General features: G+C 37.8%; 1 protein-coding gene across 4 annotated transcripts in view; it reads right to left on the bottom strand.

Moving 5' to 3' along the window:
- USP24 (ubiquitin specific peptidase 24) overlaps positions 1-15,133 on the bottom strand; it is a 115,091-nt gene that overhangs the window by 51,249 nt on the left and 48,709 nt on the right. For all 4 annotated transcript variants that reach the window (XR_006283190.1, XM_043520519.1, XM_038412987.2 and 1 more), the window contains exons 14-30: positions 14,733-14,828; positions 14,474-14,635; positions 12,460-12,567; positions 11,633-11,782; positions 10,826-10,957; positions 10,003-10,114; positions 9,661-9,737; positions 8,459-8,599; positions 8,243-8,296; positions 7,396-7,511; positions 6,000-6,066; positions 5,695-5,805; positions 5,189-5,287; positions 4,937-5,107; positions 3,805-3,890; positions 3,554-3,647; positions 3,111-3,266 (exon numbers count right to left, since the gene is read on the bottom strand). Coding sequence is in view for 3 of the 4 variants with exons in the window: in XM_043520519.1 (XP_043376454.1) it covers positions 3,111-3,266; positions 3,554-3,647; positions 3,805-3,890; positions 4,937-5,107; positions 5,189-5,287; positions 5,695-5,805; positions 6,000-6,066; positions 7,396-7,511; positions 8,243-8,296; positions 8,459-8,599; positions 9,661-9,737; positions 10,003-10,114; positions 10,826-10,957; positions 11,633-11,782; positions 12,460-12,567; positions 14,474-14,635; positions 14,733-14,828 (1,932 nt within the window). In the remaining variant the exon portion in view is untranslated. The remainder of the gene's footprint in view (positions 1-3,110; positions 3,267-3,553; positions 3,648-3,804; positions 3,891-4,936; positions 5,108-5,188; positions 5,288-5,694; positions 5,806-5,999; positions 6,067-7,395; positions 7,512-8,242; positions 8,297-8,458; positions 8,600-9,660; positions 9,738-10,002; positions 10,115-10,825; positions 10,958-11,632; positions 11,783-12,459; positions 12,568-14,473; positions 14,636-14,732; positions 14,829-15,133) is intronic.

The following is a 15,133-nucleotide window of genomic DNA, read 5'->3' as shown; positions in this document are numbered from 1 at the left end:
AGATACTAAGGTCAGAAGGGACCATTCTGATCATCTAGTCTGACCTCCTGCACAGTGCAGGCCACAGAATCTCACCCACCCACTACTATGAAAAACCTCACCCATGTCTGAGCTATTGAAGTCCTTAAATCATGGTTTAAAGACTTCAAGGAGCAAAGAAGCCTCCCTCAAGTCAACCATGCCCCATGCTACAGAGGAAGGCGAAAAACCTCCAGGGCCTCTCCAATCTGCCCTGGAGGAAAATTCCTTCCCGACCCCAAATATGGCAATCAGCTAAACCCTGTATCTGACAGGCAAGATCCTCATGTGTATTCTGAGTTGAATCTTCTCCGTTTAACATTTAACACAAGTTTTTTTACTATTTACTTACTCCAGTTGCCGAACCTTTACTAATGCAAGAGCTATAATCCACAAGCCAGAAAGAACAAATCGTGACTTTCAGTTCTCTGCAATATTCTGCAAGATTCCATGTTTGTGCTGTGACTCGGTAGCAAATTTGCAGAGCCATTTTTCAGTAAACAGCCACACTAATATTTTTGGCTGGATCCCTGTGTTTAATAGCTTTAGCAGACTAACAAATATGAGGGATTAAAAAAATTCTGGCTTGTTAAGAGAGAAAATATTTTCCATTATACTTGACTGAACTTCAGGAACAAATCCGCTAATATAATCCATTTAATTATTGGACCTAAGAAATATTTAGTTAGGTTTGCTTCCTCATTAGCCTCACTGCTGGGAAATAAGCATTTTGTTACTTATTTGCTCTGAAGTGAAAAAATCATTTTGGGATACCAGTCCCACTGCAAAACAGAATCCTCTCATCAAGGAGGGCATCTGTACTGTGAAACAGCAGACTGCTCTCTCAATCTGGGAGTTGCAAACAGGTTTTGGGGGGTTACGACCACTCTACCTTTCTTTATAGCTCGTTGGAAGAGGAGGAGCCTGAAACTTTTTGTTAGAACACGGGATGTGGTATGGAAAAGGTGGAGAACGGCAGTACTAGTAACAGACATATGACGGTAAATGGCGATTACGAAAATTCCTATAGAAGGCTTTGCAGACACCAGGAATGAGAGATGAGCGTATGCCTCTATTAGTTGTTTCCAGGATGGATTCTTATGCCGCAAATATACTAGGAAATTAATCTGCTGCTGACAACAGTGTCTGGCAATGGGACCCCAAACCTGTACATGTTAATCTAGATGGGTCTGTAATGGAGTTGTAAAGAGTCATCCTATGATAGCATTTGACTCACTGTTCTGAACATGTGGAAAGGAGACAAGATATACAAGGGAAGTGGATTAATTCAGCCACAAGTTTAACTTAACTGGTCTGGGAATTATCCAACAATAGTTCATACAGTGCAGGTCATGATTCCATCCCTAGTCATCTGAATTTGGTGGAGGGCTGCTGTCAGGACCCACCCCTCCAGCTGGTTCCCAGCCTGTTCCTGGGACCTTATTGCCTACCCATTGTACAAAGGTGAAGGGGCTGGAGAAAGGAGGTTGTCTTCTCACTCTATCAGACTTTAGGAGTTCCAACCCCGTACCTCAACTTTAGGGGATGCCTTCCCCTTAGTCCACTTCCAATTCCAGTTTATCAGGGAACTGGACTCATGCGGAACAAGTACATACACTGGACATTAGCCACAAAGAGCTAACAGGAGTTCGCTTATCTGCCTCCCCCTATATTCTCATCTGGGTTCCTAGATTGCTAACAATTTCTTACCTAAATCTGCTAAAATCTATGCACTCCCTTGTTGAAGAGGCCTACCCCATCGCCCTGAATAACTCCCATACCAAATACTATTTTTAGGGAGCTGTTAACCTCCTTCCCTGTTCCAGATGTTCACATATCTTCTGGTCTTGTCAGCCCACAAAGGCCTGGCAACTCCCCACCAAACTCCTCACTGAAGCATTTCAGACCAGTTAACGGTTATCCCTGGGAAGATGTCCTGGGTCTGCACTACATCTCAGTGCCCTGATAAAATCAACCCTAGAGATGCACTTCTCCCCCCCCCCCCAGCATCACTATATGCAAATTTGACACATTCACCAAATAGTTTCAGTCAAAAAGTGATGACATTGGTGGTGTCTCCCTTACATGCTTTAGCTCAGTGGTTAGGGCTTTCTCCCGGGACACAGGAGACTGGGTTCACTGGAGCAGGGATTTGAAGTTGGGTCATTTTCACTCCCACTTTGTGTAAAGAGAGAACAAGGTGATGGAGGTTATATTTTTTTATTGGAACAACTTCTCACCCACTTTGTCTCTAATATCTTGGGACCAACATGGCTACAACAACACTGCATCCAACATTTGTATAAATGGTCATTGGAACAGAGACAGAAACAGCTTCAACAGGAAAGACTGAGAAAGTGAGTGTAATATATTCAGCCCTTTTCCTGCAGTTGAATTTGTATCCATTAGAACAATATCCCTGTCTATTTGGAGATTCAGAAGTACAGTACACCACACTAATTGCATCTCTTAAAAGGTCCCTCCTGGGCCCTAAAAGTGGGCCTTGGCATATTTCTTCTTAAAAGGCAGTTAATGTTTTGCTTTGTCAACCCCCTTCACATCTTCAGTGACATCTGACCGTGACTCATTTTAATGGAGAGCTTATTTTGTAATCCAAACAATCCAAATTAAATTTGGCTTGATTTTCAGAGAAGTTGAGCACCCCCGGCTCCCATTCATTTTTAATAGAGATGCATGCATTCAGAACCTCTGCAGATCCAGCCAAAGATTTAAACCAATAGCTAAGGCCTTCTATGATGGCAGAGAGAAACATACAGAAATTCCAAAATTGTCTGTTCTGTTTACTAACACATTTAAAAGTCATCTTACAATTACAATGATAAGAGGTTCTTGGGGTTTGTAATGAAACCTTTAAGGAGAAGCTTCATACTTCATGCTCCAAGCTCTTTTGAACTTTCCATTACTATATTATCATGTAATGTTCTGCTTTACATCACTTGTTTTGTGTAATGGATTAATCCTAGTTCAGCTGATGATATTTCTAGCAACTGACAATATTTTTTGCAGGACTTCAATTGCTTTAACCGCAATGTTCGAAAACTGAGGCGCACGTTGACAAAATGGTTTCTTACCTCTAAATTGTAGAGCACTCTAAAGGTGGACATGCCAGGAGCAAAAGATCTAAAGAGACTTTCCAGTATTGAACTAGCACTGGGCTGGTGTTGATGCTTTGAAGACAAGGATGGGGATTTTGAAGACTGAGAACTTGATTCGGACAGCAGTGTTTTCTGAGAGGAATAAGCACAGATATAAACCTGCACTTTTAGAATATCACTTAAGGAGAAGTAGGCCTTGGAACTGCATCTTGTATAGTCCCAGTAACAACCCCCCTCCCAGCCACCTAGAAACAAAGCATTAAAAACCCCGAGACAATATTATTCGGCCTTATCACTAAGTTTTATAGAACCTGAAAACTTCACAAATGAACACTCATCACAGTATTACAAAATCCCAAAGTTATATGCCTCTTTTTAGCCCTACAGAGACAAGAATTTAATATGGGTTTAATCCATACCTTTCTTCCTAGAGAATCTAGTTGATCAAGTGCTTCCTGAATAGCTGGGTCAGTAGGAATCAACAGCAGAAGCTTTCGTACACGCAAAGTTATCCTGGAAAGTTCAAAGCAATTATTCCACACAAGATAGGATTCACTCAGCGTCACATTGGACAAGAGTCCACATAAATTGGTAACAATTTTTAATGTGGTTATTTGAACTTTCAGTAAGAGTATTTCTCCAATGTTTAATAACTATTTAGCTTGTTTACCTTGGCTCCTCTAGGTTAGCAAGCTGGTAAAGCATGTCAAAAACATTACACACGAGAGCCATCACTACTCCCGGGAGGGATTTCTCCTGAGGATTAAACAAACACAATTACAAAGGTTTTTTCCCCCCCTTTAAGCTATTTTGTGGGATTCTCTGTTGAAGCAAATGACCCAGAGACGTCTCAGCTACTTTCTAGCCCAAGACACGATTTGAATTCTAATACAAAACCCCTGTAAGTATCTCTTATATCTGCATGTCACTGTGCAGCATTACATCTACATCAGACAAAAGATGCCCTCTAGGCCAATTATTAATTGTGAATGGGAGAGCAACGGCAGAGTGGTACAGTTATCTTGACCCACTCCCAGATTTTTAATTTAACACACCTGAGCTCCACTGGTTCAAAAAAAAAAAATCTTACTTGGTGTTAGAATTAATTGCCCACAAATCAACAGATCTTAAAGTCAAATGCAAATCTTAATTTTTTAAGATTAAAGTTTAACAGAAGAACTGCAGAGGTGATCAATACATAGCAAACAAACACACAATCAGCTGTTTGTAGCTGAATGCAGCTTTTAAATCCAGTTCATTTGAGTTGGATTACAAAAGGTGATGCCGTTTTAATTACTTGTTTGAAATCAAAGCCACCATTAAAAAAAGTTTTGCTACAGTCTCAGTGGTTTTTCTTTTTTTAAATGTGTATTTAATGCTCAGAATTAATAGTTACTTAAGTCCTAGTCTGAGAAAAGCATGATGCACCCACATAGTATATAGCCACTGCATGAGCTTTTCCATATCGCTCTGCCAAAGGATTTCACTGACTGAAAATGCCCCAGTTATTTCATTCTCTGGGTCTGTCAAAACATGAACCACCCTGACCTGTAGTCCTGTAATACCTCAGGTATTCCAATCCTAAATCACATGAGATGAGTCTTGCATTGTGTGTTGATTTTGTAACACAAACAAATGCAAATCAAACTCTCCCATTTTTAATTCTGATATGTAGCAAAATTTGAAACCAAATCTGGAAGTGAAGGACTACAGCATTAGCTTACCCTGCTGCTTCACCCCAATTGTGACGTGCTTGTGAAAGGGTGCACTGTAAAAGCAGATTTCAAACTACTATACTGTACCTGTTCCATCACATAAGATGAACTAAAGACACCACTACTGTTGCTGGAGCTGGTGGAGGAATCGACAGAACTCCCCGAGGGGGTTCCACTTCCTGATGTTTTTACTGTAAGTACATGTTCTTCAGAGAAGCCCAGCTGGTGGAATAGCTTCTGATCTTTATTTACTGTTAGCTGCAACAAAATATTTAACACTTAGTTCTGGTGAAAGGAACAATTCAAACTCACAAGATAAAAGATAACTAATTAACATACCAGACTTTCATTTGCAAATATCTGTATATTATCCACAGGAGAATTCAGCAGCTTTGCTATTTTCCACCTGACGCTTCCTACAGTTTCATTGCTATGAGCCTGTAAAATAAAACAAGATCTAGTTTGGTGGAAGCTGTTTAAACAGTAGGGCCTGATTTTTTTAAGTGTTCTGTTAACATTTTAAAGGGTTTTTCTGCTCCTCTATTATTAATATTAATAAAGGTCTTTTCAGCCAGGGATACCAGCTATACAGAAGAAGAGTGAAAGTGACTATACCAAGTGCTGCAAGAAAATATTCTCTTTCCACAAACCTTTCTGTTATTATAATTTTAGGTTTGTAGACAAAGCTTTTAGAAAAATGTGGTTTTGAAGCTAGCTGTGTCCATTACACTTCTCTAGCTTGTGCTTCAAGTCATCCATGGAACATAATGCAGTTAGTGAATACTATGTTTTCCCAAATAAGTAAGGTCAATACGGCATGACAAGTGTAACTTGGGTAGACAGACCTCTATAGCGAAGGTATCTTTGGTAGACTCATATGTAACATTAAGTGTTAAAAGATGTCCGTGGAAAGAGGCACCATGAGGTAGAATAGTACGAGGAACAGAGTAAAGGTCCTACAGAAAGAAAAAAAATCAGTGTAAACAATTTTGGAAGAACAAAAACATTTTCACAGTTTTAGTAGTAAGTGATTCTACAGTACATGGGCCTGAAACAACTCATGGTATTGTTAAAAATACTGAGTTAGCACCTAAATTTTTGTCTAGTTATAAGAAAGGACATGAATGTTAGTAACAAGAAAATCTCTTACCTCTATAGTTATCACATAGCGTTCTGCCAGAAGTAGCAGTCTCTCAATTATGACAAGTTTAGTTGACCTAAAGATTGTATCCAAAAAGTTAAAAAGGGTAAGGTGAGTGGTTTCAGTTCAATCACAGAAGACAACAGCCGAAGGCAAGGACTGAATTTAGCAGAAATTAAATACAACTCTCACTCTTTGAGGTGGCGTAGCTAGATTGAGGCACATTGGCAAAGCAAAGTGTAAGTCTTGAATTGCACTTCCTGTGTCATACTAGGTTTAGGGACATACATTGTGCATATCTAAATGGCCCTTCCCTCTGCCCAGGTACTAAAACACAAATTTAGAAACATCAGTCCCCTCAAGGATGACAGTCAAACCCCCTTGCCCAATATCTCCTATTCCACAGATCTAATGGCTCTTAAGCGGCAATAACCTTTGTAGTTTAGAGACTTCAGCATTTAGACTTTCAGACTCATTCCTTGTATTGAGATTGTTTAAAAAAAAATCTCTTATGAAATCAAATACATTTTAATGTAAATATGAAAAGCTACTGTGCGAATGGCTATAAACTTACACCTAGAGACAAAAATATTACAAGAAAAGGAACTTATTTCACTTAAAAGGAAGAGAGATACAAAGTTAGGATTGCAAATATTAGTCCATGACGTTGACTGGTTTATGCTACTTCAAAAAAATAGTTCCATTTAAGAATGGAACTTGCTACACAGTGGAGAGTAACCACTCCCCTTTCTAAACATAGAGGCTTAGTTTACATACAGAGAGCTGTTGTTCCTGTATGTGGCCATTAATGCAAACACCTAAAGATTGTTTATAAGCAAACCTTGGCATAGTGTACTCCTGTTCAGAATAGGAGATGGATAGTGAAAATAAGGACCATTCTCTACAGACACACAGTTTTGGCATTCTAAATCCTAAGATTTTTGTCCACAAGAACGCTGATGGTGGTGATCCTTTGAGATGGACTACCTTAAGACTCAAAACGTACATTTTGGTAATTACTAAATTCTGATCAGTTAAGTCTGTACAAAAATATTCCCCTCCCTTCTATGTTCTCTCCCTACTGATGTCCTTCAATGTTCTCAGCTCCCTGTCTTCATATGCTCAGTAGGGAAAGGAAGCAACTTGGTCTACAACTGAGCAACCTGTTTTGTATAAGGAGATGTAAAGGGCTACAAAGAGGAGAAGCTGAATATTTCATCAATGACTCTGTGCGCCAATGATTTACCAGAAATGCAATGCAGCAGAGCATCAGTATTTAAACTATGGAGGCCCAGCTGGTCATATCTAGCATGCAGAGGAACTGTCACCAGAATGTGTTACTGGCCTACAATTACCTTGTATTCCTACAAAAAAATATTGATTTTATCCTCAAACACAGACTTACCTGTAGGGAGACTGTACTGATGTTGCTACGGTAGGCATAGCAGTTGCTGTAAGCATTTTTGTAGCTCTTGTAACAGCATGTGTTAATGTCGGACCACCAAGTGCTGAACTGGCTGCCTAGAATTTAAGATGCACCAATGTAAAACAGCATTTATATTGTATTTTTTATTCTGGAGTGATGAAGTTATATGAAAACTATTAAAGATCTTCCTAGTTAGGCAACAGGAAAGGTTACAAAGTTTAACTACATTCTGTGGCTTTTCTACATAAATGACAATGCAGAAATAGTGTGTCAGAGGAGAAAAATCTTTAAAGCCCTCAATAAAGTTGATTTTCAAGTTCAAAAGAATTTAACATGCATCTTTACCACAATTCAATATTCTAGTTTTCACATAAAATACAGTTTGCACTGTGATTTGAAGTTCAAACATCTTCAGCTAAAATGCAGAAGCTTGTGAATTCTCCTCTATAAACCTTCAATTTAAGATTAGCAATATTTTGGGAGAGCGCATAGGATTGCATTCTCTAGTTCTTGAAAAGCAAGTTTTTTGTAAACACACTGCAAAACACTGCTTCCATTCTGCAAGTAAAATAACACTGAAGACAGAAAGGGCTTTAGGAACATGAACAAATTTAAGGTTTCAGAGTAGCAGCCGTGTTAGTCTGTATTCGCAAAAAAGAAAGGAGTACTTGTGGCACCTTAGAGACTAACAAATTTATCTGAGCATAAGCTTTCGTGAGCTACAGCTCACTTCACAAAACCTTATGCTCAAATAAATTTGTTAGTCTCTAAGGTGCCACAAGTACTCCTTTTCTTTTTTGCGAACAAATTTAAATCTGCCACTTACCTCTAATCTTGTGTAACAATCAGCAATGAATTTCTTGTGTAGCGACACTGAATCCTGAAGGTATGAAGGACAGGTACATTAGCACTTTAAAAATAATTTCATGAGAATAAAATGGTCAACAACAAATTTAATTAATTGCAATATATATCACAACTTCCCGAGAATTAAACCTCTGCATGTGGGTCAAATACTTTCTTGGTAACAGACTACGCTTACCTTTTTCAATCTAGGATTTAGATTAATATAGCTGTAATTTATGATCAACTGAATGGCCTCATTAGCAATTTCTTCATCAGGTGATTCCATTGCTATTTTCCAAATAAAATCCATCCCTATTAATTCCAGTTTTTCTACATTCTGTTTAAAAGAAAATACATTAGTAAAATACAATTTGACTTTGTTACATGTTATAAGCATGTATAATCATAAAATCACGCTTGTTTTAGATCTGCTGGAAAAGTAACTTTTGCCGAAAGTCTTAGAAGCTGCATTTTTCAGTGTGTTGTCAACTCTATGAAAATATTTATACATATGAACTAAATTTATATAATTTCAAACCTACATAATTAGTGGAAATTTTAAGTCTAACCCACTTTGTCTACATGTAGACAAATGATGACTTCTGAGGTAAACAGTTCAACCAAGCAATGGAATAATGAAGAATTCAAAGAACATTTTAGGAGATCAACGATCATACAAAACATTTATTTCACACAGGTAAGTCTAAAGAGCAACAAATCATACGCTAAAATGCTCATCAAGTGGCATATGCTGGTCATGTACTTAATCTTGCAAAACTTCACAACAGGTCTATGAGCACCATAGGTAAGTCTGAAGTAAACTAACGGTCCCTGATAATGAGCAGATCCAGATGTATACTGCAATGTATTTTTTGCCATATAATTTTATTTTAAATAGCAATGCAGGATCATATCAAAGTTAAAAATCAATACAATTTAATTAAGATTTAAATTTACTAAACATCTCTCTTGTAAAAAGGTACATAAATAACTAAACATACAATAGATTTTTTCTTTAGGGGTCAGCAAAACAAGTTACACACACTAGAACTTCATTTGCTCATTAACAATGCAAAGGAAAACTGGGACTGGTTTTTCAAGTTTCATGACATTATTGCATTCCAACCTGAAATCTTTTACATCGACTTTCAACATTCGGTGACTTGGGCATTTTACAAAAATCCCACCCTTAATTTCTCAAAGTAAAAAGCAAGAATTTGTAATGAAAATACTAAAAGGACCAGAGGTATTTTAGTACAAATATGACCATATAAAATGGCTTTTTTTTTTTTTAAATAAGGACCTACCTGTTCCCCAGATCTCTCATACTGTACAAAAAAGGACCTGATCCCCAGATCTCATGTACTGTTCATAGGAATGAAAGGGCAACACACTTACCAACTGAGTTCCTTGTCGTTTTAGTCGATGATCACATAGGTTCACATTCTCAAAGAATGTCTTAAATAAACTAAAACCTGTACGTAAAAATCATGAAAGATTTTATTTAGAATAAATTCCTGTTTTTATTAAAACAGGACATTAAATACACAAAAAATAAAGGATATTTTTAATAGCAATTAAAAATTTAGACTCATTAAAAAAAGACCTCTTATTGTGTTTGTTTTTAAAAGCTCTTCACAGGTCTAAAAAACTAAGTTTAATGTTTTATTAGAAAGCAACTATCTAGTACTCTGGTATACATTTACTCCTATGACCTGGTGACCAAAAACATTTTCATACCATTCATAGTAATTTCATACGACTCCAGTTTGAGAATTTTCTCTTTGAAGAGCTGCTGCTGTATGTCACTCTCCAGATCATGTTGTCCTTTTGTAAACCACTCAAAGCACATCTGTGAATGAGTATAGGTGTATAAGTGTACGGTCCATATTTTGAAGATCAAAAGATTTTTTTAAAGTACATCAACATTGCTTTTTCAAATTACTTCGGACGCTATAGTGATGGGTGCATTAAAAAAAAGCTTAGATAAAGGACTTGTCATGAAAAGGCAAGATAGTTGAAACATTCAGCAGTCTGTAACCACCTGAAGTGTACTGTTGTTGCACGCAACATAACTATATCAGAATAATTCAGATAGTAGCGGACTTTCTTCTGGAGCAGAAGGTTCAGATTCCACACCAGGACTCAGGTTCTTACATATTACACAAGCCTGCAGTGCCGCATTAGGGTACCAGGCATTATTACTAATGCTGTCTATTGCATAAAACATTATGTGAAGGCTCATTTATGACATCCCTGGCTGTTCAGATGGAAGTTACAGCTCAAAGAGTGGATAACCCTCATCTAGACTCCTGATCAACATTCCCTTTCAACTAAATAGGTCTTAATGTTCAAGGCAGTATGCCATTTATCGTTAAACACATAATAGCAGCTCAATTTGTCCTTGCACTAACAGCATCTAATGCATTAGTGCTCTGTAAGGCATTTGAAAATACTGAATGCAAGAAACGTTATAAACAATTTATGTTTTATATATGCATTCCAGTCATGAGCTATTAAATTCCATTCCCACCCCCAGATGTTGATCTCTTGGGCTTCTTACCTCTCGATCTAACTCACAAACATCTTGACCCGTCACAAGACATTCCCAGATTTCCCTGGCCCGATTCCAACCCAAATAGAGGGTGGCTTCTTGCAGAAAAAATGCCAGAAATTTTAAATGCGCCTCTAAGTACTGAAAAGGGAACAACAAAACTGTCATCTTTTCCAAAAGAGAAAACTTAAACTTAGAAATACATTATGTTATTTTTTTATACATGTTGCGAAGTGTTAAGAACCAAAAACTGACTGATCCTGTAACAAGCTCCATGTGGACAAAGCAGGGCCTGCAATTATGATTTCTAATTTTCAATATTTTAAACAAAAGATCTCATTGCATGCACCTTTTCAGAAAACACCCAGGTTGCTCCCAATCCCCATAATAGTACTTAGCTTGAGCTGCCACCTGGCATAAAAAGGAGATTGAAGGTGCAATAATACTGTGCTGCAAGTGCTCTGTGGATATATGAATCCATATACTAATAGGAAAATATTTTTTGGCTTTAAGTAGTCAGCACCAAATTCAGCCATTTAAAATATGCCAGAGGTTTTAATATATAGAGGCTAACCCACCATTTAATTTATTGGGTAAGTAATAAAGCTCAGTATATTTCTACTCCAAATTACAAAACAGAGTACAATTTTTGGAGGGAGGAAATGCAGCATATATAGATACAGTGTACATTAAGTGCCCAATATTTTACATTGTCTAGCCTTCTGTGTTTCAGCTGACCATGGCTTTTTTGGGGTGATTTATAACTGTTCATCTGATAATTTCTAGTAACTAACATTAGAAAGCAGTGTTCAGTACCTCCCGGTAAGTGTATCGGCCATCGACTAATGTTGCTCCAACTAGTCCACCAGGACCTGCTACAGATGCAGCCAACCGATGACATGCTATTAGGCTTCCAGTCACCAGTTTCACTATTTCAAAATTTTTCTTCAAGTCTTGAATAATGCTCTTGGCGGAAACATTGAGAAAGACAGTGTAAGAAATGCAGCACCACAACAGACACACTTAAAGGTTTTGCATTTTTATGGGAATTAAAAAAAATCTGACAGAACTGTGAGGTTTTTCAGCATTTTCAAAACTGTCACAAAAGAGTGTTGAAGGTTCACCTTCATCCTTTCCCATCCATTTACAAACCATCCTACAAGACAACTGCTTTCAGCATCTGGCTATGTAGCACTGCACAGCACTACATGCAAAGCAAAACACTTCCACTCAAAACTGGCATAAGGCAAAGCACAACTTGGTAGCAGACTGGAGCCATTTATTTCTGTTTTCCTAAAGGTCATAATTGATTTTATTACTTCAATCAAAAGTCAATTAAAAAAACAACCTGTTCCCTTAAATTTGTCAATCAGGTTCACTTGTAGTTAGTAATGGCAAAGATACTGTGAGCCAATTCAGACATATCAGAAGAAATAAGCTTATCTGCGTACTTATCTGGACAGCAGAGTATTAAGGAATTACCATTGTAAAATTATACTGTTAAGACACTACCACAACATTAAACTCCTCAATTCAAATAGTGCCATAAATACATACCATATTTTTAACTTAAACTTTGTTATAAAAGAAGAGGTTTGATGGATATAACTGTGCTTTCAAAAATATTTTAGCAAATGCCTTACCTTATCTTGCTTTTGGTATGTTTGTTTAATAAACGAACGTGTGATTTCATGGAGCTGACGTAAAGCTGGTACCACCCAAACAAACTGGGGATTATGATGTTGGGATGACTAGTAATAAAAGAAATTAAAATAATTACACACATGTACATGCTGAACAATACTAGAATTGTTTCTTGTAAAAGATTCCTAGAAACCTATTTATTATCATCCATGCCCCAGCTTCAGGATAATAGTTTTCTTTCATAAATCTGCAGTCACTAGTCCTTGGTTCATCTCCACTGACAGTTTCGGCTTTCACAATTACACCAGATAGCTGAGGAAGGAGATAGCTAGCTGACAGCAGGTAAGATGGAGAGGAAACCCAAGGTTTAGAGGGCAAATGTAACCAAATACAGCTACTCAATGAAAGACTAGGTTGGGGAGGTGGTGAGAGAAGTCAGGAAAAACAGAACTTTATTATTATACTACCACCATAGCATTCAGAGGCTGGAAGGGGGAAAATCAGTGGTTATCTCAATGAGACATTTTAGGGTCACAAGGAGCCCTCTGATAAGTTATTTAAACTCAGTTTTGCAACAGAACTTAAGGTTTGATCCTGCGAGGTGTTGAGTACTTCTGTCAGAAGCATTCAGCACTTTACAGGACTGAACCCTTAGGGGGCTTTATTTTCCATAAAGTTTGACATTAGAAGCTGGCACACCAAATTCTGTTTGGGAAAGCAGCATCTTGATTCTAGGTTAGATGCTAACCATCAAGGCTACGTTCTCAGAAGCCTTGTTCATGGCAGAAAGAAAACTACACCAAAGACTTCTTCATACCTTTGACAGTGCTGCCAATATTCTCTCAAATATTGTTTTAATTTCTCCTCCTGTATGTGTTTGGGGTGGAGATAGATAGGTAAATGTTTCATTTGTAAAACTGGCTTAAAACTACATACTATCAAAGCCCTAGATGGAGGTACTGCAGCAGGGAGCAGTAAGAAAACAAACAAACAAACAAAAAAAAACTTGTTTCAGAAGGATCCCTCAGGATAAACTTGAGGAGTTTCTAGCAAGAACAGGAAAGAGAAGCCAACACCAGATATAGAATACTCTGGATTCCAACAAACATTTCCCCTAGGGCAGACAGCTTGAGATCTGCATTTCTGATTTTTAGAGAAAAGCAAGAATGCAAGGTACCTTGGCACCGAAGGAATATCTGTTCTACCAAACAACCACCAAAAAAACCACCTCTTGGAGGGTGTTGGAAAGATAGAAAGGCTAGTCCAAGTTTAGTTTAGCATGAGAGGGGGAAACCAAAGTAACAACAAGCCATTTCCTTTATAATGGCTCATTTTGGACTATGGAAAAAGGACAGGTGAATTCCTGCAGGCCTACTGAAAGATCATTTATTACACGGGCAGATCTGTAAATAGAATGGGAAATCCTTTAAGCTATGTGCCATGAATTTCACATGGTCAAAACCCTCTCCCCGCAACAGCCTGCTGCTGCTTACCCAGAGACATCTTGGCAAATTCTGCTGCAAAACGGGTTCTTATACCAGAAGACATTTTTCATGCCTGTTTCTTTAAACAAAGGATATTACTGGGTTTTAAAAACCAATCTGTATTTTGAGACTTGTCTAGCAGACAAACCAGAAAACATGATCTACTCTTTCAAAGAAAAATCTAAAATATTTTATATTAAAGGGACACAGTTTCAACACCGACATATCTTAATAGTATTTCCACCTAAAAATTCTAACCCTGAGTCCACTCAAGTTTTCCCCCAAACTAATCACTCCTGGGGCTGCAAATTTGTTTAAAACAAAGGCAAGAGACTTACTATGAGTCTCACGGTAAACAAGTTGGCTCACGTAAAATCTCCCCCTCTCAGAGTCCCCTGAGGTACAAGCTTACAGATGCGACAAGTGTCCAATTCCATGTCATTTGAAAGAAGTGTCAATACTACCCAAGCCACTCTTTCGAGAATATGCCGTTTTGGGGGAAAAAATGTAAATCTACAGAGAAACGAACCCTCTTAATGTCTTCTATGCATTTGATGATGTAGCTCCTTTTGATTGCTTCCTTCACTGCATAAGCATCACTAAGAATTGTCAGATGTTCCTCCAAGGCCTGCTGAATTAGTCCACAGGGTAACGTTGGAAGATGAGCCAGTTCCCAAAGCACCTCTAGGACCTTCAAGAACAGCATAAATGGTCAGGGACACTAGTAATTACAAAAGAGGTGCAATTCTATTCTTTATCCTAACAATGGCCGATTTTATTTCTCATGCCTTTCCAGTGGTTGTCTCAACTCGTGCTTCCCGACCAATACGTCCTATCAGGCTCAACAGTTTTTGTCGCACTCTGTCACTCTCAGTCTCCCAGCTCTGCAAGACAAAAATAGAATTTCTATTACAGCAGCAAATACGTAATAAAAATGCAAAGTTTCAAACTGATTCCACCTATGACTTATTTTACTGTGATATCACCAATTAATAAAGGGGCAGTTTTAACATGTGCCACTGCCAGCTTGATTAGATGGGAACTCTGTTTCATTAATAGGAGATCTAATTCACCAAACACTGTTCCAAAAATTTATCATGAGTGGCTAGAGGCAATAATGAAATCTTTTTCTAAACATACTTTAGCAGTAAGAACGCATAACATGGTTGAAACCTGAGTTAAAAGATTA

This window comes from Dermochelys coriacea, chromosome 8, assembly GCF_009764565.3.
Source record: "Dermochelys coriacea isolate rDerCor1 chromosome 8, rDerCor1.pri.v4, whole genome shotgun sequence".
Taxonomy (NCBI): Eukaryota; Metazoa; Chordata; order Testudines; family Dermochelyidae; genus Dermochelys; species Dermochelys coriacea.
Note: the sequence above shows the minus strand (reverse complement) of the source record. Positions and strands in the feature narration are given on the sequence as shown.